The 25,187-nt window shown below is 32.6% G+C and overlaps 3 protein-coding genes across 3 annotated transcripts; 2 read left to right on the forward strand and 1 right to left on the reverse strand.

The window, feature by feature from the left end:
- The first annotated feature begins 130 nt into the window (after positions 1-130).
- On the forward strand, positions 131-4,017 carry LOC105142609 (Remorin family protein). The gene is made up of 5 exons (XM_011050323.1): positions 131-623; positions 751-1,324; positions 1,980-2,490; positions 2,576-2,657; positions 3,723-4,017. Exons 1-5 carry the CDS (start codon positions 567-569, stop codon positions 3,945-3,947), a joined length of 1,449 nt encoding a protein of 482 aa, XP_011048625.1. The 5' UTR covers positions 131-566; the 3' UTR covers positions 3,948-4,017.
- Positions 4,018-10,514: 6,497 nt separating this feature from the next.
- On the forward strand, positions 10,515-14,874 carry PAE1 (20S proteasome alpha subunit E1). Its single transcript, XM_011050324.1, has 9 exons — positions 10,515-10,699; positions 10,802-10,883; positions 11,850-11,930; positions 12,485-12,598; positions 12,696-12,797; positions 13,419-13,477; positions 13,999-14,101; positions 14,359-14,424; positions 14,600-14,874. Exons 1-9 carry the CDS (start codon positions 10,686-10,688, stop codon positions 14,690-14,692), a joined length of 714 nt encoding a protein of 237 aa, XP_011048626.1. The 5' UTR covers positions 10,515-10,685; the 3' UTR covers positions 14,693-14,874.
- A 1,375-nt stretch (positions 14,875-16,249) lies between these two features.
- On the reverse strand, positions 16,250-21,097 carry LOC105142611 (alanine aminotransferase 2, mitochondrial-like). The gene is made up of 15 exons (XM_011050325.1): positions 20,944-21,097; positions 20,201-20,251; positions 20,005-20,055; positions 19,576-19,641; positions 19,432-19,493; positions 19,112-19,190; positions 18,905-19,009; positions 18,709-18,819; positions 18,329-18,466; positions 18,111-18,185; positions 17,887-18,007; positions 17,643-17,797; positions 17,371-17,445; positions 16,843-17,046; positions 16,250-16,736 (listed from the first exon to the last, which is right to left on the reverse strand). The coding sequence occupies exons 1-15, from the start codon at positions 20,977-20,979 to the stop codon at positions 16,620-16,622; spliced, it is 1,446 nt and encodes a 481-aa protein (XP_011048627.1). The 5' UTR covers positions 20,980-21,097; the 3' UTR covers positions 16,250-16,619.
- Positions 21,098-25,187: the final 4,090 nt, after the last annotated feature.

The following is a 25,187-nucleotide window of genomic DNA, read 5'->3' on the forward strand; positions in this document are numbered from 1 at the left end:
CTTTAAAGCTTTTTCCTGTCGTGGAACAGGTGAGACTCTGTTACACACTAACAGAGGGATAAAAAAATGGACAAATCCAAAAAGATGAACAGCAAATTGTTTTGCACCCCTCGAAGCCCCTCCAACACTTCTTTTCATGAAGTACTATTTCGTCTCCTTCCTCAGATTATATAGTGTTTGAACTTTGAACTATGCATGCATGTAATGTAACTGTGATGTATACTGGTGGTCTCCTTTTCTTTTGTTTTTTTTTCCAGAAAGAACACTGTAGCGTTACTGTCTAAGTTGTTATATCACATGTGGGGTCAATATTGAGTGTAACAGTATCCCTTTTTAGACCATGATTCTCGGTGGTCAATGCTGTTTCCCTCTTCAGCTTCACTGTTCAACTGCTTCCTCTCTTTCTCTCATCACTTGTGTTTTACATCAAAATGAGGCACATGCCTGAAACCAAACCTCTCACTAGGGACTACTAGACCTAAGGTATAAACTTCACCAGAGACTAGTCCAGAAGATTCCTCTAGTTGTTTTAAATCGAGAACATTGCAGTGACCCTCCTCACAACCATGGATCTCACTGCTCCAAAATACTTTCAACCTTCTCCTGTTTTTGTTCCAAATGGGGTATGAGAATTCACATAATTTGTTTTTCTTCTCTTATTGTCTTTCTATGTCTCATTTGGGTTTTGAGATTTTCGGTACCGATAACATGTTGGCTTGTTGTGTTGTGGGGGTGTGTTTGTGATTTTAGGAACCAGCATTGGAGGCCAAGACCAACACAAGCTTCTATGTGAAGGTTAAGGAAAATCCATTTGCAGACTCCTTTCAAGACCCACTGTGCAAGCTCAATCTCAAGGAGACATCTGAGTTTGTCAAATCATTTCCAATGGCAAATAGCAGCGCCGATTGCAGAGGATTTCTTGAAGTTTCAGTTCCAAGGAGAACAGAGGGAGTGAACTCAGTTACACAGAGAAGAGTAGAAGCTCCTCCTACTCCTGGTAGGCCAGTATTTAGCTTCAGTGTTGGCAATCTTGCAAAAAAGAGCTTTCCATCCAAGTGGGATGATGCAGAGAAGTGGCTGATAAGCAGTTCTTGCCACGAGTCTCCTGCTCATATCATAAAGCCATCACCAGAGTCTTCAAAGATTCACAAACAATGTGATAATTTTAAGCAGCAAATAGAGGTATTTGCGGAGAAATCAAGGGTTACGGAGGAGAAAGCACCAAAAGTTACTACCAGCTTTCAAGGGTCAGTGGCTTTGGACCAACATAACTCAGCCACAGCTTTTAATGGGACTTCTGTTTCTGCTGATATGCTTCTAAAAGGTAGGATTTATCTTCATTTCAGCTTTAATGGAACCTCGATGACCCATTTGGCGTTTACTTCTCATTGTCCATTTTTTGCCCCACTATTATCCTAATGATACTCTACTATTATTCACCTGTCTTTTAGAAGCTCAACAGAGACTCGAACTTTTCTCTCCACTGTTTTACTTCCTGGTCCACTTCAACTATACACTGCTGTTTGACTGTGCTTGTTTATGGGAGATTTTGTTGCTGCAGCAAATTAAGTAATGTGGACAATGTTATTCAACTTAGAATTAAGTTGCCCAGAATTTGAGAAAAGCAACAAAATAGGACTAGTATGAAATTATATGCAAATCGTTGTGTTGCTGGGGAAAAAATTATGCAGAGTTTATGTTGCTTTGCCTTTTCACCTTTACTGTGCAATCTAAGGAGTCGATTGGTAGTACTTTACCTCGCTCATGTTATATTGTAGCTTCATGAAAGTCTGCATAACAAGTCCAATTAATATGTATAAAACCATCGTGCAAAATCTTCACAGTTCCATTTAGAATGCCTTTTCTCATTGAATTTGTATTTACTATCCAATTCTTGACCAGTTAAATTATGTTCACAACTTGGATTCATCTCAATCAAATGGAACGAGTACTTATTTGAAGTTTGTTAATGATTGTAGATAAATTCACAAGCGAGGTGGAGCCGGTTTTACCAAGTTTTATGTATTCAGGGCCATCGAAAGAAGGTTTTCTCTTTAGAAACTTAGACAATGAAAGCATGAAAGATGCCGGCACTGAAATAATTCATGAGGTGAAACACAGAGATGTCGGGACAGAGATGACTCCACTAGGCAGTTCCATGAATTCTAGGTGCCACACCCCATTCAAGAGTTCATCGCCTGCTCGTCATAACACACCTGCCAGTAGGTCAGGCCCGTTGGCATTAGGGAACTCGGGCAGTGGCAATAATTCTATTGACATTTCACAGCTGCAAGAATGTCATTTGGCTAAGCTACATCTTGGGACGCAATATGGTTCTGTCGCATCAAATTGGAGCTCAAGGGAAGAGGAAGAAGAGGAAATATCAAAGAGCCTGAGACATTTTGAAACAGGCATTGTATCTCAGAAAAGTGTTTCAGACTCCAGAGCTGCTGCATGGGAAGAAGAGGAAAAGACAAAGTGCTGCCTTCGGTAATAATATGAGCTCACAGATTTTTCAGCATCTAGCAGTTGATTTATTTTTTTAGTGAGTTATCAATTGTAATTTAAGATACAGGTATCAGAGAGAGGAGGCGAAAATTCAAGCTTGGGTTAACCTCGAAAGCGCAAAAGCAGAAGCGCAATCAAGAAAGCTCGAGGTACGTTCGTCATCTGTCTGGTTCGTTTTAGTTGTTTCATGCTGTTCTTTCTTTGATGAATAATCAAGCACCATGGACAATCGAACATGAGAATATAAAATCTCAGTACTTTTCTTTGCAATAGTCCTCTCCTTTGTTTTGCTACTGGCGCTTTTCCTTAAAGTTTCTGCACAATAATACTCCACTTTGTTGCTAATAGCAACAGTAATCATAGGCAAACTAACAACTTACTGAACTCCTCATAGTTGGGATGGAACAAGCCATGCGAAGTAGTTGTATTTTGGTATTAGAAATTAAGTGAAGATGATCTGAGTTATCCTTCTTGTTAAGAGTATGTACAGATTATCCATGCCTATCAATTCATGCTTGGGCATATCTACCAAATGTTTACTATAGTTGGACGGTTTTGTCGGACTTATTGTTGGCTTAGTCGCCTCGAGTCCCTCGCAGCTCTTTGACACCTCTCTCCGTTTTGTTTTCTTGACTGGTCCACCTCGTTTAGTGTGTCTTCTTTGGTTCCGTATATTCTTAACTACATGCTTCAAGATTAAACAACTAAGAAGAAAGCTAGAAGTCATCATTGTTTGAATAAATAATTCTGTAGTCTTTGTTGTAAATTTTTTAGCCCAAGTGGATATCTATCGTTTTGAAGTTCGCAGTGAATGGGAATATTCACTTGAACTTAGGCTACCTTATGCTTGGAAGGCGTAGTTTTTAGTTCATATCAATAAAATAATGCCCAAGCACACTATTAACAAAGGCAGCACTCCTCCATGCTCCGCTTTTCGTGCCTTGCATTCACACTTTGCAACGTGCGCCGGAGTCTAGTACGAAATTGGTAGGAGGTGGGGCTCACAGAGGGCCATTGATTTCCAATTGGAAAATATAACAAAAGTAATTCCAATGAGAAACCACATTAATTTTCTATGCATTTTTGCTTGTCACCTTACTAGTTTTGGGGGTTATGCAGTCTTTTGATTTCGATAGTGTACCACCAGTGGCTGGTTTCTGCCGATGATGTAGTCTATAATTGAAAATCTTTTCTTGTCAAAATGAATTTTCCAGATGAAAATACAGAAAATGAGATCAAATCTAGAAGAGAAGTTGATGAAGAGGATGGCAGTTGTGCACAGAAAAGCTGAAGAGTGGAGAGCAGCAGCTCACCACCGGCACACCGAGCAGACTCAAAGGGCTAGTGTACAAGCACAGAAGATAATCATAAACAGACATAACATGCAATTTTCTGGCCACACTTCTTGTGGTTGCCTTCCTTGCAACAATAATCATTGAAACATAACAAAAGATGGGTGTATCTTTAGTTCTGTAGGGATATCTATCAGAATGCAAATCTTTTTTTATATTTTTTTTGCAAGGCTGGCATCTGAAGAATCCACTAACTCGATCAAGTCAAGGTACTAAATTTTAGTCATATCAGACAAGGCCAGTAGTCGCCTCCAATTATTCAATTTTAAACCATAGATGTTTAGATGTTGGGTCTGGAGCCTGACCTGGCCAAGGTCTTGGATCACTGGTCTAACCGCCTCGCCCAATTAGAAGACATATCGGGATATGTGTGGGCTGTCATTTACCGTATATTTAAATTGCAAAGTGATGGTGTGCATGCCAGAATGAAAGGCAGGAAGCTGAGCTTCTTTTGCAGCCTCCCTCGAACAAGGAAGGGCGTATAAATTTCAGATTCTCTCGCAATCTTACATCCAGCATTGATGTCCCACGTAAATGCATGCTAGGATTTAGCGAGAAAACAATCATAAGAACTATTTCGTTGTTTAATTACAAATTCAAAGGCACCGTTGCTTCACCGGCATCAATTCTCTTCATGTGCCTGCTCTGCTGTTCAGTGACAAGTTACTTTTGCTATTTAGCTGTTTACAGCAATGTTAATTGCAGGTTATGCTTTTACAGGCTCCATGTCATTATTTGGACTTGTTAAGCTTATCAGCAGTTTAATCCGAGATGAAGAAGGCTGATCAACGCATGGCTTCTCCAAATATCTTACAACCACCATTTGATTGTTTAGGTAGTTTCTATCAGGAATGTTTTTGTATTCAAGCTGCCTGTCGAACTCTTTATAACACTAGCGTTTTGGGTATTGATAGGACAGTTGTCTTCATGTTAAATATACTGCCATCTTATTCCATGTATTATTTCATGGAACTGCATCCCTTACCTTTGAAAATAGACCCCACTGGCAAAGCAACAACGATGACCTTTGCTGCTTTATGTTTAATCTACACAAGGACAAGCATACAAAATCAAATGTGTCAAAATTCTTCGTTCAGTATAGTAGTAGTGAAATCAAACATTAAATAACTAGTACTATCACAAATCAATTCATCAGGCTGATCAAACACATGCATTATCAGTTCTTTAAACTGGTCATCTAGAAACATGAAATAAAGATAAATATATGGGGTAGCTTTCCAAGTTCTATCGTTTACAGTATTTGTCATTTAAGGCAGTGTCATGGTGGAGTGGCACATATAGCTGAGTACATAACTACACCTCGTCACATGCATGGCAATCCCCGTAGAAATCAGCTGAATCCGGCCTATATATCTTGGTGTTGGTAGGTTTTCCTCGTAAACCAGCTTGTTTATAGACCCAATGGAGGTCGTCGCTTGTGTGACAATTGATTGCTATACCTAGCAGTAAGCAATTTTGAACTATTGAGTAAGCCTGAATTAGCAGCACTCAGTAAGCTAGATAGGCTCTTAGTTTGGAGAACTTGCGTATATAATTTCCTTCTGATCAGTGCCAATCAAGCTAATTAAGCTAGGATTATAAACCCTTGATCTCCTTCTCCCTTCAACTTAATATGCACGAAATGATTGATAAAAATCACATGCAATATTCATTCAGATTATCCTCAAAACTTTGACTGTACCTGTCTTAAGATTTGGGACTCCCATGTAGATGGATTTATCAGAAGGCACTTCATGACAAAAACATCTCCGAAATATTAGCAAAGCAAGCAAACTTTTTTGTTTGCCCTGCAACGACTATTGTACAAAGTTGCAGAGCTCCTTTACTCTTTTAGGCGCAGCCTCTTTTTTCTTCTTTTTCTTCTTTCTTTTTCCAGTATTGCTATCAGAGCATAGAAGTAAAGATATTGTGTTTGTTTGTGGCTTGCACGTCAGTGTGCTTTTAGAAGTACAAATACAATTAGGCTAAGCCATGCACTTATTGCATCCACCATGTTCTTCTTTGCTATCCAACCTTGTCCTTTTTAACCTTTGCTGTCTTCAATTCCAGAGTGCTGAAAGCGAACATCCAAGTTAGGTGATGTGGGCGGGAAGTCACGAGGACAAAAACAACTTCGAAAAAGAGAGAAGAAAGTTATAAATATGAATTCTAAATCCATGATTTTATTATCTGAAAAATAAGGTTAGTGGTGTCTGCCTACTTGTTTATAAGAACTTTAAATAGGTCATAAAATCATATATCTGCTAAGAAATAAATGAAAATTCGAAAACATCAAGGAAATTAACAGAAAATCTAAAATAAAACAATAAATCCAAAAATAAATTTAAGAAGATTAACAAAATTGGCCCAAACAACAACCTCTAGATCTAATTTCAAGAGATCCAATGGTCTGTTAAATAATAAATTACTTATTAATAAAAAAATTGCTTATAGAATTACCTAAAAAAATTTAAGTCTGACTCAAAGACAAATATTCTCTTATCGCCATTTAAAGCCACCATTTTAGTTTGACGCGACAAGACATCTTACTAGTTCTTAAAAACATCTGTTAGGCCATCCATATAGTCTATTTATAGCAAATCCTCATTCAAATACTCAAAACCTTCAATTTTCATAAGTTTAAGTGCATCATTCTTCTTGATTTAGAGAGAACTCATCATCGAGTTCTGTAGTGTTGAACATTAAAGACATCAGAAGTCTTCAAATAATTGAGGAGACGAAGTTTATAAGCATTGTCATTTATCTTTTACAACATCTCACAAATACTTATTTTTTGTTTTTTTAACTTGTTGTACTTACCAATTAAAAACTTGTCACGAGTAAGGATTACTCATACTAGATCACTAACATCAAACATTACTCTCATATAATGAGTATCAGTCATGGTCTTATACTTAATATTAATATTGGTGGTTGTTTTGTTGACCTATTTATTAACACCATACAAGTAATATTTCATATCTTAACTTGAAGGATTGTCCATACTAAATCACCAACCTTAAATATCACTCTCTTATAATTAGTATCAGTTAGGATCTTATACTTAGCATTAATGTCGGTGATTGTCTTCATGACCTACTCATGAACATTATACAAGTAATATGTCATACCTTTAACTTGAATGCTCAATCGTCCAATATAAGAAATAAGTGATAATTCCAGCATTCTAGAAGAATTCTTTTTATAAACGATCTCAAATGAACTCAGTTGTGTAGTCTAATTCTAAAACCTATTATAAGTAAACTCTATTTGCAACAAGACCATATCCCATCGATTTGACTTGTCTCCTACTAAACTTCACAACAAGTCTCTAAATCTACAGTAAACAACCTTTGTTTGCATATCTAATTAAGAATAATAAGGATTGTTAAAGTTCAGTTGAATTCTCATCTTTTCCATATAACATCTTCTAGGAATTGCTCATAAACTTCACATCTCTATCTAAAGTGATGGAACTAGGAATGTCATATAAACAAACCTACTTGTTGAAGTAAAATTGAGTTATTTGGGATATATCATGGTCTTTTAACAAGCAGTCATCTTTAAGAACCTATCCATAATAATAAAAATAGAACATGTGGCTCATTAGGTACAAGATAAACGCAATATAAAATTTATACTAACATCTAGCCATAGAGCATCAGAAACCAATAATAAAATATACAACTCAATAGTAGATAAGGCTCTAAACAATAGGTAGTATCACTAATGCCTGAGACTCTAAACAATAGCATAAAATTCTTAGCATAAAATTCTAGCCATGCATTGAGTATTTTTTTTTTTTATGTTGTACAACTTATTGAAAAAGGCAATTGGTCACCCATTTTTGTTAAATCCTTCAATACTTATCTTGGATGCATCATAATCTACCTCAAATAGTTTCTTAAAATCTAGAAGTGCCAATATAAGAGCTTTATATCGGGTTTCTAAAAAACAATAAATTAAAAAAAATAGAAGTTTCAAAAATCTTGTTAGAGAAATCTAGAGTTGTTTAGATTTATATAAAAATTACTTGAATATCATTTTTTTTTGCTTTAAATAATTATTTCATAACTAGGTTATCACAAGCCACAAGTCATTCAAATGTCTGACCTCTAACGATAATATATATGAACTTTTAATGGAAAATATCTTATAGCTTTTTAAGAGAGAGAGATTATTATGTATTTAAGTGCTAGCTCTTTTCTTTTGTGTTTTTCACGTATTCTATAATTACATCTTTTTTTTAATATCTCAGGAACTAGATTATTGTTGGATTAATAATTTTTAGGTTATTGTTCTTGGATCCCTCCTAAATATACACATAAATATTGGCCTTGTATTAGTTTTTTCCTTTCATGTAATCAAATCTCATCTCTTTTTATTGAAAAAATAAATAAATAAATTTTATATTACTGTAATTTAGGAAATTTTGTTGGGATGAAATTATTTATTTTTGAAATTATATAATAATAATAATAATAATTTTTCTATGGATCAACTTTTTATTAGAGTTTTTTTTCTCATCATGTTTTTTTTTTAAATAAGTCAACATTAATATATTAAAATCACCATATGTTAAAGTTAGACATGTGGAGTTTACTTTAGCTAAATGGGGTTTTCAGAATTTTTGCATTATTATCCAATTCTCATTCCATCTCATAATTTAAATAAAAACTTTATTTTTTAACCTTATAAGTTCACCTTATTCTTTGCATATCAAAGTGTTTTCATAAATGATCCTTGTGGTAAAAACTTGTTTATTATTTAGCTTTAGATTTTTATATTCTTCCAACAATACAACTAACCTAGGATAACTTACATGTTAACTAAAGTTAAATTTTCTTTATTCTATTTTTACAAGTGAGCCTTTGAATATAAAAAATTGTTTATTATTTAACATTTAATTTTTCATTTTTTTAACAATAAAAATAATTTTGAAATAGCTTTCATACTAACTAAGATTAAATTCCTCATATGGAAATTTTAAAGATACAACCCTATATTAATTTTATATATTCAAAAAACTTATTAAATTCTAATAGTTGAATGACAACGGATCTTGCAAGAATATACTATAATAATTAGGTAAATTACTTCATCAATATATGGTAACATGATTTTTTTTCAATTTTGACCTCAATTGTTTTTCAATTGCAACCTTCTACACCTAAATTATTGGCCAATCTCTAAAAATTTATTAAGAAAATAACAATTCAATAAAAAAGAATCAAAGTGTAAAATATAGAGAAATCATCAAATTCACTATAAAAAAGTATTTTTTATCCACCTATTTTCTTTGTTTCCCTCTTTAGTCCCTATGAGTTTTTGCAATTTTATATTTGGTTCAAAATTTTATTTTTTTTATTTCTTAATCCCTGTTTAAGAGAAGAGAAAAGAATTAATCAAATTATTGCATGGAGAGAGAAAATTATTGTTTCGTCACAATTCAGCAACAAAAATAGTCAATATTAGTGTCAACATGTTTTATTTGATGAGAGAAGTTTGATGATAATAAGGGTTTTTTCCTATAAATATGTTTGAAACGTATAATATATTTTGTTTATATTTTCTTTTATTAGGTTGATTTTTTTTAGTGAATTTAGGAGTTTTTTTGGTTAGTAAGTTGTTTATAAAGATTTTTATGGTGTTTTGTTTTTTCATGAAAGTAAATCTTTGATTTAAAAAATAGATTTCACCTTGGTTATTGGATTCTAAGCATAGCCTAGGTAAACAATGTGTTGTCTACTTTTTATTTTTTCTTTTCAAGAGAAGTGACATATGATCTAAAAAATAATAATAAAATACCTAGAATCACTGGTCTGGGTTAGCAGCCCATATACTTGGCCTTTGCTTCAAAGACTCAAGTGCATTGGCTAACCTTAAGTTTTTTTTTAATTTTATTTTTATTAAATTTAATTTTATTTTTTTTAATTTTATTTTTATTAAATGCTATCTAATTTAATATATTTAATTAATTTTGAATCATTTTTCATATTTTATTTTAGTTTATTTTTTAGAGGTTATCGTAGTTTTAAACAAATATAAAAAATTTGGATAGTACTTAACTTAACTAGTTTTTGTTTTTGATTTCATATAATTAAATAAAAAATAGCTAAAAAAAAATTTATTTTACATAATGGACTTGAATCTAAGGTTTGATAGGAAATCTCAAAACTTAGATTGATTCGATAATATGTTGTCTCAATATTTTTTTTTTAATGAAACTTTGGATTTTGTTTATTAAGTTAAGACATGTTTTTACTTGTAAGATTTGTTAAGTTATTTATATTATATCGGGTTAATTTTTATATAATTTAATTTAAAATTTAAATTAGATAAAAAAATTAGATTGAGAAATTATAAAATTAACTCATTATATTGAATTTAATAATACTTCCAAATAATTCTAATAATATAAATATTTTTTTTATGTTTAATTTCCTTTTAAGATCCACGAAATATCGCACGCCGGTCATCTAGTTTTCTCGACTAGTAGGGAAATGACCAAAAATAAAAAGCAGAGGAGGGGATTGACTTTTTACTAAAAAGAGAGGATCAAAACATAGAAACAAGCCCATTATCGATCAAAAGAAACAAGCCTGTTAGATAGGGAGATCCATAATACTCTGATTCATTCAGCCCAAAATCACCACCATTGGAAGAACCAATCTCGAAACGTTTCGGACTTCTTGTCTTGTGAAACAAGTCGAGCGAGGCGAGAGAGCTCAACCCATTTATCTGACTCCCTACAAAAGCAAAGCAGCGCAAGGTTTTCTCTCCCAAGAACGAGTAATTGTTAAAGCATTTTAGATCCAATCAAAGATGTTTCTCACGAGGTAATGAATATGGGCTCTGTTACTAGGTCCTTTTTCATTATAGTTTCCTTCTTTCTTTCTTTTTTTGACGATTTGTGATTGTGTTTTTAAATTTTGATAAAGGACTGAGTATGATAGAGGAGTGAACACTTTCTCTCCAGAAGGAAGATTATTTCAGGTTGAATATGCCATTGAAGCCATCAAGGTAACCCTTTAAAACCCTTCCTCAAAACCTCTTTCATGTTTCCATTAAAGAAGTTCTCATCTTCTTTTTTTTCTCGAAATTTTGCTCGAAACCCATTACTGAATGTTCGATCTTACGCGCCTTATTTAGCTAGAAAAGGATTATTTTGGGATTTCTCAACTGGGTTTTGAAGAATTAGTCTTGTTAACTGATGCTTGGTAGTGATTCATTGTGATGTTATTTTTAAAACCACAGGATATAGCAAGTTTTTGGGGCTTTCCTTATATGATAATAATGGAGTGGCCAAGTACTAGGAGCCCGTGAATTTACTGATAGTTGTTCTATTATCAACTGTATTTTTTGTGCATATGGGTGCTAAAAGTCTTAGAAGCAGATGTTGATGACTAGCTATATGTTCTCTACGAAATCTTGTTTGTAGTTCTCCTTTTGAAACGAATTAGCTTTAGCAATTGCCTTTAAATGCATTAAGTGGTTTAAAGTATAAGTCCACTTGATCTATCTAAATAAGCTAAAAATTTGAATGCGTAATTGTATTCATATGTGTTTATAAGAACTTGGAGAATCTCTCTCTCTCGTTATATGTTAATTTGAAAGCGTTGATATTTCTGGTTATCAAAGAACCTAAGAGTTTTTATGAGCTCTTTAGTGTAGGAATATGAGTGTTTGTGGAGTTTCCATGTTGATGCATTATTACCCACTGTCAGGATACATCATTAATAACATATTCACTGAGAACCATAGGAATGTGGAAACTATCAGTTCTCCTTTCCAAGTAATCTGCAAAATTGTAAAATTTTTGGAAATTGTTCGTTATCTTATTATTTGTTTTTTTGTCCCAACCTTACTTCACAACAATGCCTTTTTCTTTTCCCTCACCTCCCTTTCAATCTTCTCCCTTTGTGGTCTTAATTAGGTTGAGCTGCTGTTTACATGATTGAAAATGAAGTTGTGTTATTTTAATTACAGCTTGGTTCAACTGCTATTGGTTTAAAGACGAAAGAAGGTGTTGTACTTGCAGTTGAGAAGCGTATCACTTCACCTCTGCTGGTTTGTCTTTTTCTCCTTGCATCCACTTTTTATTTTTATGATATTACATTTTTTATTCAGCTTTGACTTGATAAACCTAAGAATGGATCACCTTGATAGGCTAGTTTGATGATTTCGTTTGGTTTTTCATGAGGATGTAATATTTTGAATTACCAATAGACATAGTTACATATTGGAGCTCCAATGAAATGAGACTAGTGGATCTGGACTTTCTGGTTGATTCAAAGAAGCGGCAGTTCCTTATATTTGACTTCTGATTTCTGAAGAGCTTTCTAAATTAAAAAATCAATCTCCATCATGATTCATAAGCTCTGGAACTCTTTCCATGTTCCATGATTTATCTGCAGCAATCCAAAAATCTGATTGGTATGTCATATTCAGAAAAATTGTCCTGCAGTCCTACTGTTTTTATGTAACAGATTCATCCTGTTTGTGTATGAAGTACACTTTAACTTAGATGTAGAATTTGTTTACTGGTCACATTTGGTAATGTTTGAAATATAAATGATTGTAGCTCTGTTTCAGTCATCATTTTGTTTTAATTCGCTTTTCAGGAGCCCAGTAGCGTGGAGAAAGTCATGGAAATTGATGATCATATTGGATGTGCTATGAGTGGATTGATTGCTGATGCCCGTACACTTGTTGAGCATGCACGGGTTGAAACTCAGGTATGGTTGTCGATTGTCATTTTTGCTGCTGTCATGACTTAGGCATGGTGAAATAGCTCCTGCACTGATTTTTTCTTCTTCTTAATTTGTCTTGCAGAACCATAGATTCTCATATGGTGAGCCCATGACAGTTGAGTCCACAACACAAGCACTCTGTGATTTGGCCCTGCGATTTGGTGAAGGTGATGAAGAATCCATGGTAATAGTTGCTTACCTTTTGATAATTTGCTTATATTTTTCTGAATTCTTCATTTATGATATTCTTTTTGTGGTCATTTCCTAAGCTACAGCTGTTTTTATTCATTATGATGTGCCTCTATTGAGTAAAGATGTTAAAATCCCCGTCCTTTTACTGACAAAGATGTTTGAGGATTATTCTTGAATATCAGTTTCCTGTATTTATCTCTTAGATCCAATTTTGATACTCATGATCTCTAGGTATAGCATGTCAATACCAGGATATTTTAAATACCAGAAATGTATGATCAGCATTATTTGTTAAGATGCTGCGGCGCATCTATTTATCATCAAGTGGTTTATGGGGAGTAAATAATGAAAACTGAAAAAACAGGTCTTTCCACCTTTATTTACTATTTTTAAGTCTTTGCAGTACTTTAGAAATTTTTTACTTTGTGCCTAATCATACTTCTGTGTTTGGGAAGATAGGAAAAACAAGTTTCTGTGCGTGCTGCATTTACGTCTGAATGAATGTTTTTGGAACAATTTTTTCATACCATCATCTAAGGCTGAACCAGGAAATATCAGTATTATATGCATTTATTCTACACTTGTTATTTATGAAGATCTTTCTCCTTTGCAGTCTCGACCATTTGGGGTGTCTCTTCTCATTGCTGGTCATGATGAGCATGGACCCAGCTTGTAAGTATTGCTCCTGTTTGATTTGCTACAAAATCATTACCTTGCTACATGTTACTATGGCTTTAAATTAGTTTTTCATTTGGTTTCAGATGCTGTCTTATTGACACATAAACAGTTAGTACTTGTCCGGTGGTGGTTTTTTCTCCAAAGCTCCGTTTTTTCCTCTTTTATTTAAGATACCCCGTTGGATCTTACTCTTTGGCCCCAAGTAGTAGGAGCATGTCCAAGCATGAGGCTCCTGTTCTCAAATGTATAGCAAGTTAACCTCCCATAAAATGCCTATAATCTCTTCCTGATTCACTCTCTTTCTCCCCCTGCCTGTGGATGTCATCTCCATTTCATGTAATCGAGCTGATATCTTAGCATGTGTAATTGTCATTCCTCCATGTGTCTTTAGCTGCAAAATATGTTACATTAACTGTACAGTATATACTGAAAACTTCACGTGCCTTGAGGCCCTGTGGAAACGGTCTTTGTTGTCATTGCTCTTTGGTCTAAAACAAGAAACTTCCATTATGCAGGTATTACACAGATCCATCCGGCACATTTTGGCAGTGCAATGCAAAGGCTATTGGTTCAGGTTCAGAAGGCGCAGACAGCACTCTGCAGGAGCAATATAACAAGGTATTGCTGCTTAGACTCCTATTTGCACCCCCGGTCCCTAGAACACTGAAAGACTTGGTAATACAATGCATGGAGTTGGGATGACAAGTTGGTTGATGCTTGTATCTTTTCAGCCTCTGTATCTGAGGTGCCCAAATATTAAATTGCCATCCTTGCTAATGAATCAAGCGCATTAGGCTTCTTGATGCCCTCTATCTTATCTTATACTTTTAAGATTAGAAGTTGGAAGAGAGATTGATTTTGGTAATCATGTGCAGGACCTTACTCTTAAAGAAGCTGAGGCAATCGCTCTCTCTATTCTAAAGCAAGTCATGGAAGAAAAGGTGAAAAAGCTTTATTCTGCGTAGTATATAATGTGAAATTTGTTTGTATTTATGAACGCAGGAATCTCTGTCCGTTTTCACTTGAAGATCAAATTGTTTAATCAATTGAACTGTTTCATTGTTTGCGTGTTACACTTCGTTACCATTAACTGGTTTCTTATGCTAATGATTTCAGGTGACTCCCAACAACGTCGACATTGCCAAGGTGGCACCCACATACCATTTATACACCCCTGCCGAGGTGGAGGAAGTCATTAGCCGCCTTTGAAAACAATCTTCTGAAATTTCCTTGAAGAATCTTCCCCGTTGTTTCCTTAACTGATTGAACAGGGCACCCTTTTTTTTTTTCCTAAATTGTGTTTATGTTATGGGATTTGGGGACTCAACTTGAGTGAGAGCTAAATGTTTTATTTTGACTGGTAACTGATGTGAGTCCATGTTTCTCTTCTATTTTCAAGTCCCTAACCCCGAAATTGTCATCTTTCCATATTTCCGCATGAAAATATGTCTCTCAAAAAGACTGCGGCTCTCAAGGGGCTGCAACCTTCTAATTCCAATCGACAAGCCTCTTCACGGGAGACCACGTCTGCGTGCAGCCAGTTATTTCCAGGCTATGTTCATGGTGGAATTGTAGATATCCAGCCCCCCAAATCTCTTTCAACAAAGCCCAACGCTCCATTTTTCGCTAGCACTCTGTGCTCGCTGATAACCAAAATTCACCATTGGATGAGGTGAGAATAGGACATGACAGAGTCATAAAAGTGGCTTGAAAGATACAAGTCTGCATCACTTGCCCAAATGTTAGTAGTCCCTTAAACGGCTATTATCAAACGGGAAGCAAGAGGGGACAACGTTTTTTTTTTTTTATTTCTTTGTCATGGCTTTTCGTATTCCTACACACCTGATATGAATCAAGCATATGCATAATGATAATACATGATTCTAAATTATTCTTGATGAAAATAATTATTATTCTAGATCCACCAAATATAAACCACGGTAGAATAGTAGTGATTAAGACTATGATAAGTGTTTTTTGTTTAAAAATATATTAAAATAATTTATTTATTTTTAAATTTATTTTTAATATTATCATATCAAATTAATTTAAAGTTATAAAAAAAAATTTAAAACATAAAAAGAACATAAAAACTCAAATGTGGGTTTCTCGTCAAGCCATGCTCTACGTGGATCATCCCAGGTATTTAAATAAATACGTACCAACAGCTGCCCATTACACCAGAGTTGCATTCTGTAATTTGTTACTTCTTGTTCTTTTGAATTTTATTTTGTTGTTTTTATTTCTACGTTTTGGTCTTCATTGTTAATGCCACTATACTCCATGAAGATTTGGTTTTCAATTATGTTCTTCATTTTACTTGATCATATAAAAAATTATAAATAAATAAAAGGGAACCACTGAGTTGCATGACTTCAATTTTTTAACTGTGCATGTAAAAAAATAAATAATGTAAAACTAATAAACACATGCAGCATGCTGGGGTAAATGGCGGTCGCGATGTAATTACTAACAAATATATATGCACACAGACAGTAAGATAAAACAATTCAAAGCTTGAGACTGCTTAGAAAAGCATTTGAAACGTGTTTTTTAAAGATTTAAAATTTTATTATTATTTTGATTACTGGTATTAAAAATAGTTTTTAAGAAATAAAAAAAAATATAATTTTAATGCAAATCCAAATAATTTTTTTTTTAATAACAATAGCAATCACGATATTAAAAATACTCCTACCACCTTCGAAAGCCAGAAACAAATCCTGGGAACTAACAGCTTCTGAGCAGGGACGGACGCACAACTAGTCATAACTCAAAACATAGAACTCAGCACCATTTTTATAAAGACCTGTAATGCCACAAACCATGCGGAGGTCCATGGCGACCATCCATAGTTGGGGGCTTCTATTACCTGCAAATTGCAAGGATCCATTATTGAGGGCCAATTGTTCTGCATTGAGGATTTCTCAACTTCGTTTTCAAGAAATGTGATCACAAGCTCGGATATATTTCTCGATCACAACGAAGCAAAAGAAACTGTCCATGCCATTTAAAAAAACAAAAAAAAACTATATATCCTTTCAAAAAGAGTTCAAGGCAAACATGAAACTATTGTGAAACCAGTCAACCCTGAAAACAGTTCAAGGCAACATCTTATTTTGTAACTTTTCATCCCTCACTCGCGAAACTCCTCCATGAAACTCTTGTGGAACTCTGTGAGACGGGAGACAACAGCTGGAATCTTATCTTCTTGAGGCAGTATGGTGCACCTAAAATGCCAGGTGCCCGGAACCTTTTATGAAAAAACATAAATTCAAAGAATCAGTCATGCAAAAATGTTAAAAGGAGAAAAATTAGTTTTGTACATCTCTTCCAACGAAAAAAGACAACTAACTCACCTGCCCAAAGCCAGAACCAGGAACAACAACAATTCCTGTGGCATTGAGTAGGCAGCGACAGTAGAAGTTATCCGGAGTTGTTTTTGCAGCTTCTGCAGCTTTAATTGCCTTTTCAGGCAAGCGGATGCGGGGGAAGAGATACATTGCTCCTTCTGCTTTGTTGCATGTTACACCTTCTAGCTTATTGAATGCGTCTTCCAGAGTCTGTTGTTATGTAACAAACAATTATCGAATACTATGAGATAAAAAAAAAGTGGGAGAAAAAGAAGAGCAGGTTTAACTACCAAGCAATTCTACAAGCTGTGCATCAGAAATGCCCAGAGTATAGCAAGCATACACTACACATACAGTATAAAAAGCAGTATTAGAGAGTCTCTGCTGCACAATTTTCACTCAAACTTAAATTACCATAAGTTTGCAATAACTTCAAAAGATATCCAATAAATTCCAAAAACCAGTTTTTTCCTTGTAATTTCATATTTTATCTTGACTATTTTAACTAAATTAAATTGACAACATTGAACCGACCTTTGCACGTCTCTTTAAAGAAGAGAGGATTCCATCTTTCTCTGCAGAGTATGATTCATATGATTCATCTCCAACCTGCATGCATACACTAGTGGAGATCAATTAAATTAAGAAATGAGTAGAATCTCACTTGTTCCTTTTCCTCTGTGTTCTCACTAACAATATGACCAAATGCTAAATCAAGTTCGCCAAAGCTTAGGCTGGTCTAATCTTAGATCATAAATCCAAATGTCACAGACATAGGAAAACAAGTCAGTTACTGAAAAATTGACCTTAGGTGGGCTCATGACAAGACTTGCAAGAATTTGACCAGAAATATTGGAGCATAGATTCACAGATGCAAGTTTGTATATTTGCTCCCTTATTTCAGGACCAAACCCAGTGACTTCCATGTAACCTCCTCTCTTTCCACACTCTCCATAGTAACCTGAAACATTACAAAAAAGGCACGTGCTTCACATATTTAATTCAAAAAAAGTGCAGGAACTCCTAATTTAGCTTGAAAATCAATTTTACCTTTAGAGACAGACTGAAAGGATACCACAGATATATCTTTTTCACCATACCCCATAGAGCGAGCAACCTTCTTAAATGAGTGGAACTTCTTTTCAGGAACATAAACATTTTCCTGATAAACCTGTATAACATTCATTGTACAATTACGTGGGCAATCAATCAAGACAAATGTAGTAAGAATCCAAGAATTTAAGGCTAGTTCAAAACGATTGGGATGCACCTACCTCATCTGCAAGAAGAACAAGACCTTCTTTCTTGCAGAAGTCCACGATCTCTTTCTGATTATTCTCTGCAAGAACCTGAGACATGGACAAAGGAAGTCAAGTTATACAAGCAAGCCAGAGAGTTATTGGCTCCATTGTACGAACAATATTTGCAGAGTTTAAAATACTTGCTCGTTTGAAAATCTAATCCAATTTCTGTAAAGCTAATTATTGTTTACCTGCCCTGTTGGGTTGCCTGGATTTATCACAACCAAGGCCCTAGGAGTAATTCCCTTGGACTTTGCATCTGCCCATTGCTTCTTCAGCTCAGAAACTTCCAAGCCCCATCCAGTTGCTTCATCAAGATAGTAGGGAACCTGAAAGAAGCGTAAAGTACTTCAAACTCAAAAGTCAGCCTGGTAATGTTCAAATTTTCTATTTTATCAAATTCATTTCAACTCTATGCTGCAAGAAGAGTTGACAAAGCAACTAGCAACTTGGTTAATCCTTGCTTGGCTCGCTGCCATAAGTCACCTAAAAGGCTAAAACTCAACACATGGAGAGCAACCAAAAAATTTGACTTTGTTCTGAATAGCATTTTTATATAAAAAAGACAAACCAGAGTACCACCATGGAGGGCAATTGAAGCAGAGTACAAGGGATACTGAGGAATGGGACAAAGTATTCCATCCTTCTCTGATCGTATCAGTAACTGCATCATCATGTGGACCTGGCAATAAAGAAACACAACTAGTTTCATGTGATGTGAGCATAATACATACACGTATCTCTGTCTATATGGGATTAAATGTTACCGCTGGGCTTGCACCATCTGTCAAAAAAATATCATTTGGATCAGCAGGAAAGCCATCGCGAGCTTCAATTCCAGCAGCAATTGCATCACGCAGTCCTTTGATTCCCTGATGTGGAGAAGGAAAATTCAATTCAGGCTATCTACACCACAAACATTCCATTTGAACGAAACTTTTCAAAGTCTACAAGGTGTAAGCTTTATTGATAACCTGACTGTGACTATAAGCACCAGTGGCACTTCCAGGAATTTGATCAAGAATCTGCCGAGCTCTCTCTATGGCATCAGCACTATAAAAATTCACAGAAATGTATCAGTATCCTAAAATATTTCACCTACTCAATAAAAAAAGGGAGAGTTCTTGTATAAAATCTGAATGATAAAAAACATAGGCAGACTCAAGAATTCAAGGTTAACTATATTTCCCTAACTGGTTCTTAGTAAAGAGAAAATGGTATGATCTGCTTTCTTCAATTTTGGTGGAAACAAGCATACAGAGAAGTCCAATGATCACATGAAACGTTTAAATACCTGAACAAACCCCGAGTTTCACTTTTGTCCAGAATGAAAGGATGGTCACATAATGCAAGAACCTAAGCAAAAATAATCAGTGGTGAGAAACGCCTCAATTAAATAAAAAGCACGGTCCCCTACAATGCACCACTATAAACTTACCTCGCGGAAAAAGGTAAGAGGCTGCTGACCAAGAGACTGAGGATTTCCAATATTGCAGTAAAGTATCTGCCATAAGATGAATCACAAAACAAAATGGAGTATTTAGGGAGCATCAATTGAAAGGAAGCATGCATGTAGCATCTCCTTTTTCTTGTTCTTATAGGAGTTGATCAAACTCATTTTATATAATCTCAGTTGAAACAGAGAATGTCAATTCCTAGAAACTTAAAATCCAGCACACAAATCTGCTTTTTGCAAAATCAAGTGAAATTTCCATTGAATCTAGTCGCTAACAAAAAAGTAACACAACACAATGATAGCATCAGGAACAAAATCATCAATCTACCTTACGGCAGCTTAACCGTGCTAGATAAATACTAAGTTTATGATCCCAACAAGAACAAAATGTCAAGGATAAAAGTAACACACCTCGTCAAAGGGACGAGAGCCTGGCTTAGACTTCAACTCTTCCTGTACCGCCTGTGTAAGATGATGGAAAATTCATGATCAAATGCATTACATACAGCTCCAATAACACAATCACAAGAAAAGCTCAAACTTCAAATAGAAACATCCTGCCCTTTTCAACTTTGAAGTGCATAATACCGCCAGTCATATAAATTACCTGTGCAAGGGTGACAATCTCACCACGGACAGCATATTGGCATTTCAAAACCTGGTAAAACAAAAAATCATAGTTAATAAACTAGGAACACCAGGGGGGGAGAAAACAAAAAAAAATGCAAGAGAGTTTGAGAAAAGTTACCAATAACCAGACACTACAAGCTCAATCACAAAAACTTCACGATAAAATTCAATTTGAACGCAAGGCAAACAGTCCTTGACTTTAGTAAAAATGATTAATGGTCTTTTAAAAGGTGAATCGCATTTAAGAATTTTAAAATCGATAGTGCGCGGACAGCACAGAAAGAGCTTTTACATGTCCTTGATCAAGTTCAATAGAATATGATATTATCACCAAGCAAAATTAATTCTTTGAAAGAAACAAAGCTATAAAATTTGATAATCACTAGGCCTATGAACATTGCTTACTGGACGTCCAGTTCATGAGCAGAACAAGAAAAGGACACAGACATGTATCCCTAAAAGAGATGAGCAAAGACAAATCAAGCACCGAACAACCCCATAGCCAGTAAGGGAATCTAAAACAACAAAGAAAAACAGAAAAGACAAAAAATAATATAAACCCAGAGCATAAACCCCGAGAGCAAAAAAAGAAAAAAAGAAGAAGAAGAAGTTGAAAAACTAAGAAAAAATCAACAACGAAAAAGCAATCAAACTGTAAATAAATGATAATAAAAAAGCAGCAGAAGTGATGTTAAAAAGAAAAGAAAAGAGGATAGGCACCTTGGGATTTATGGTATCAAGAGAAACAGGAGCCATAGATGGAGGAGGACGAGGAGGACGAGAGGTTGAAAACAGGCAACGTGAATGAGAAGGGGATAAAGGAAGCAGCACGTTTCGTTGATTTTGACGGGAAGGATTAGCTGATACAATCACGAATCTCCGCGTCCTTTTTATACAAGTGTAGGTTTGTTTTTACATTTAAAAAAATATTTTTTTATTTTAAATTTTTTTCAATTTTTCAATTTTTTTTAATATAATATCAAAAATATTTATAGTTAAACTTTTAAACACCACTAAATATAACAGATGTTATTTGATAAATGGTATAAATAATATCACACCAAAAATTTACTACAAGAAACGCCCCCGAGAGAGACAGTGGGCGTTTTGTGCTTCTGACAAAAAAAAAAAAAAAAGCGGACCCGATTATTTTTATGAAACCTGCCTCGAAAAACTAGGTAGGAAAGGGTTGTGTCTGCGTGCCATTGGTCTGGTTTTTCAGTTTGGCGCCCACGGACTTGTCTGAATCCGGGTGCAGGTGCATCTCCTCTCCTCGGTTCCACTTCAGATTAACAGTGCTTTAAAAATATTTTATAAAAAAATTAAATTTACTTGTTTTTATATTTTTAAATTATTTTAAAACGTTAATTTTTTAAAATAAAAAAATTATTTTAATATATTTAATTAAAAATATTTTAAAAATAATTCCACGTCCTGCTGCACAGGCTCCTCTTCCGTATATGTTATTGAACTTTGCAATCAACGTATTTTAGAGTATGTTTGGCAATGTGATAGCGATTGCTTTTCAAATAATTTTTTATACTGAAATATATATTAATGATATTTTTTTATTTTTTTAAAAATTATTTTTAAAATCAGCATATCAAAACGATCCAAAACATACAAACCATATTAAATTTTAATAAAAATAAAAAATAAATTTTTTTTGAATTTTTTAAGAATGCAAGTTCAACCGCGTTCTCAGACACTGCCTTAATACCCATTATAATTACACACTTAGACATGATAAGACAGAATCGCACGGCAGGAAAATGAATGTTTAAAAAATAAATTATTTTTTAATATTTGATAATATAATAAAAAATAAATTAAAAAATAACTTATTAATATTTTATTTTTTAAAATAATAAGAAACAAATGTTATAAGTAAAAAAATTGAATGAAAATAAAATTAAAAATATATAATTTAATAATTTATCTCAAATAAAATAAATAATAATCAAAATAATAGAGATCAAATCTAATAAATAAAAAAATTAAAAGATAAAAAAATTAAAATAATAATAATAACCATTTTATAAATTATTTCAAATAAAAAAATAACAATAACTAAATTTGACAAATAAAACTTTTTAATTAAAAAATGATTAGGAAAAAGAAAATAACAATTATAAAAATATAGATCAAAGTTTAATATAAAAATTAAATTATAAAAGATGAAATTAAAAAATAAATATTCAAAATAATATATATATATATATATATATATATAGCAATCAAAAGTTTTGATAACCAAATTTGATATAATTAGCAAGTAATGTGATATTTTTAAATTTTTCATAATTTTCAGAAAATATTTTTCATTTAAATTTTTTAGAAAAATAATTTCCTGAAACCAAGCTAAATTTTTCTTTAACTGGAAAGTGTTTTTCACTGATTAACTTTTCTGATAATAAATAAACACAACAAACTTTAAAAAATGATTTCAAAAAACCAATTTTCACTAAATAAACACCTTCTTAATTAACTTTTAGTCGGATAAAATCGTTTTTCATTATGTTTAAAATTATTTTAAAAAATTTAAATTTTTTTAAAATTAATATATTTTTTATATTCTTAAATTAGTTTAATATGTTAATTTTTAAAATAATTTTTAAAATAAAAAATATGTTTTTAAATAAAAAATATTTTAAAAATTAATTATAATTATATTTTTAAACACGATGTCATAAACGCATATTTTAACTTGACGAACTTTTAATTTTTAATTTGATTTTCAATTTTTAAACCAACTAAAATATCCTTTATTATTTTAAAGATCACGAAGACGCTTTTAAATACCCTTCATTGCATCACGCATGACGTGGCTTTTACTGGTGGTTTTTCTTTTCTTTAAATTTCAATATCTAAAGCGATTAATTTGATCAGTCAACCCATTGAATTTTAAGTAAAGTTTTTCTAGTGATAATGTGCTATGTAGACAATACTTAAATTTAAAATCTTTTTTTTTAATAAATAAATATTAAACCACCTGAATCAATTACGTTAATTTTTAATGTGGGTTTAAATTGCTTAATTTAAGTTATTATAATTTTTTTTGTCGCAATGCTCAAACGAGTTTTGAGAACCAAGGCCCTGCCCTTAACAGCTTAAAAAATTAAAAAAAACATAAATATTCGTCTTATTGACTACATGAAGAAGGCATCCTGGCAATATTAAAATTAGGGGGAGGAAAAGGCCATCTTCCCTGACTACATGAAGGGGCCATCCTTGCAATATTCAAATTAGGTAGGGTAAAAGGCTATCTTGCCTTCTGATTTCTAGGTTATAAAATTAGAACAAATTCCAACAGATGATATGATTTCCATGGACTTTTCATTAGACTTTCATTAAAAGACAGAGAAGTCTTCTAAAAGATGAGAAAAGCTGAAAAGGGGACACACACACACGTACATACAGCACTAATGCTTTAATGAATGAATAAAGATAATAAAATCAAATCATCCTCTTCTAGAGATATTTTAATTTACCAAGGCTTGACTTGTATTTGGTTATGATATTATTGTTAGTTTAATATGTTATATAGTCATTCGGTTAATTATATATTATATTATGATATTTATATAGATATATATTTATTATTAATAAAAATTTAATTTATTTTTAATATTTATATAATATTAAATTAATGAATTTAGAGCAAAAATAAAATTTGTTAAACAAAAATGATTTGCAAATAAAATTATAAAGTTGGTGTAAATATAAAATTCTTATTACATCGAAGCATTGTTCCTAAAATATTCATGATAGATGCTCTCTTAAATACCGAACATTTATTAGAGTTATAAAAATTGGTAATATTATGTTATTTTTTAATATAAAAAAATAATTATCCTCATAAATTAGGGTATAAAAGATACCTAAAACTAATATGTAGGTATTTATCATAAAACATATACATTAAACTAATTTGCATGAGAATTTCATATAGAGAGATCATTTATGTTTAAGGAAAGACTCACATGATAGCTGTGTAAGTAATCTTTAAACTTGAAATCGCTAAATCATCTTATATAAAGAATGTTATGATTTAATGTTGATATATGTTATCTTAATAAAGATAATGAAAGGTTATTGGATATAACATGAATTATATGAAAGATATTTGCGTGATCAAGAGATTAATCATCATCTTAGATAAATTAATGGAAATATTTCATCTGTTTTCAAATAATATTGAGTGAGAAATCTTGACTAAGATGGAATGAGATCCGAAAAAAATTTTAAATCTTATTTAAACGATTAATAACTATTAAATAAATAAAAAACATGATTTACTATGATAAATATATTTTATGCTTTAATGTTAAATCAAAACATTATTAATAAAAAAAATATTAATTATATTGAGAAATCAGTCATTAAAGAATTAAGTCACCACTAATGACTTTTCTAATATTTTAGGATCATGACACGTTGCTAAACGATGAATCTGAACTTTAAATATAAATTAATAAATTATTTAATTGATAACGAATTAAATTATTTAATTTTTATTTAATTAAAATTAAAATTTATATCTAAATTAACATATTAGATATTAGAAATTTAATGAGTCACACACATTAAAAATTATTAATAAAAAATTAAACCCAAATGATTTAATTAAATATGACTTGATTAGAATATATTTTAGAAATCAAAGACTAAAAATATAATTAATACATGAATTATATTTTTAGATTTTAAAAAATCAAGGAAGAATTTAATTAAATTAATTTATAAAATTATTTTAAATTAATATGTAAATATTATTTATGAGATAAATTGATATTTTATTAATTTATAGAATTTTTTAATTTTTTTATAAATAATAAAATTATGCCTCTTTATTTCTAAAAATTAAAGATGAGAAAAGCTGAAAAGGGGACACGCACACGTATATACAACACTAATGCTTTAATAAATGAATAAAGATAATAAAACCATCCTCTTTTAGAGAT

The sequence above is a fragment of the Populus euphratica genome, unplaced genomic scaffold (assembly GCF_000495115.2).
Source record: "Populus euphratica unplaced genomic scaffold, PopEup_1.0 scaffold209.1, whole genome shotgun sequence".
Lineage (NCBI taxonomy): Eukaryota > Viridiplantae > Streptophyta > Magnoliopsida > Malpighiales > Salicaceae > Populus > Populus euphratica.

Bases quoted from the DNA above. Each gene is read 5' to 3' on its own strand.
- LOC105142609 (XM_011050323.1), top strand. From the start codon at position 567: ATGGATCTCACTGCTCCAAAATACTTTCAACCTTCTCCTGTTTTTGTT. The intron at 2,491-2,575 runs GTAATAATATGA...TTTAAGATACAG, and splicing joins AAGACAAAGTGCTGCCTTCG to GTATCAGAGAGAGGAGGCGA. The intron at 2,658-3,722 runs GTACGTTCGTCA...TGAATTTTCCAG, and splicing joins CGCAATCAAGAAAGCTCGAG to ATGAAAATACAGAAAATGAG.
- PAE1 (XM_011050324.1), top strand. The intron at 10,884-11,849 runs GTAACCCTTTAA...TTTTAATTACAG, and splicing joins ATGCCATTGAAGCCATCAAG to CTTGGTTCAACTGCTATTGG. The intron at 14,425-14,599 runs GTGAAAAAGCTT...TAATGATTTCAG, and splicing joins AGCAAGTCATGGAAGAAAAG to GTGACTCCCAACAACGTCGA.
- LOC105142611 (XM_011050325.1), bottom strand. From the start codon at position 20,979: ATGGCTCCTGTTTCTCTTGATACCATAAATCCCAAG. The intron at 19,494-19,575 runs GTAAGTTTATAG...ATTTTTGCTTAG, and splicing joins CTCTTACCTTTTTCCGCGAG to GTTCTTGCATTATGTGACCA. The intron at 17,047-17,370 runs GTCGGTTCAATG...ACATAACAACAG, and splicing joins CTTTAAAGAGACGTGCAAAG to ACTCTGGAAGACGCATTCAA.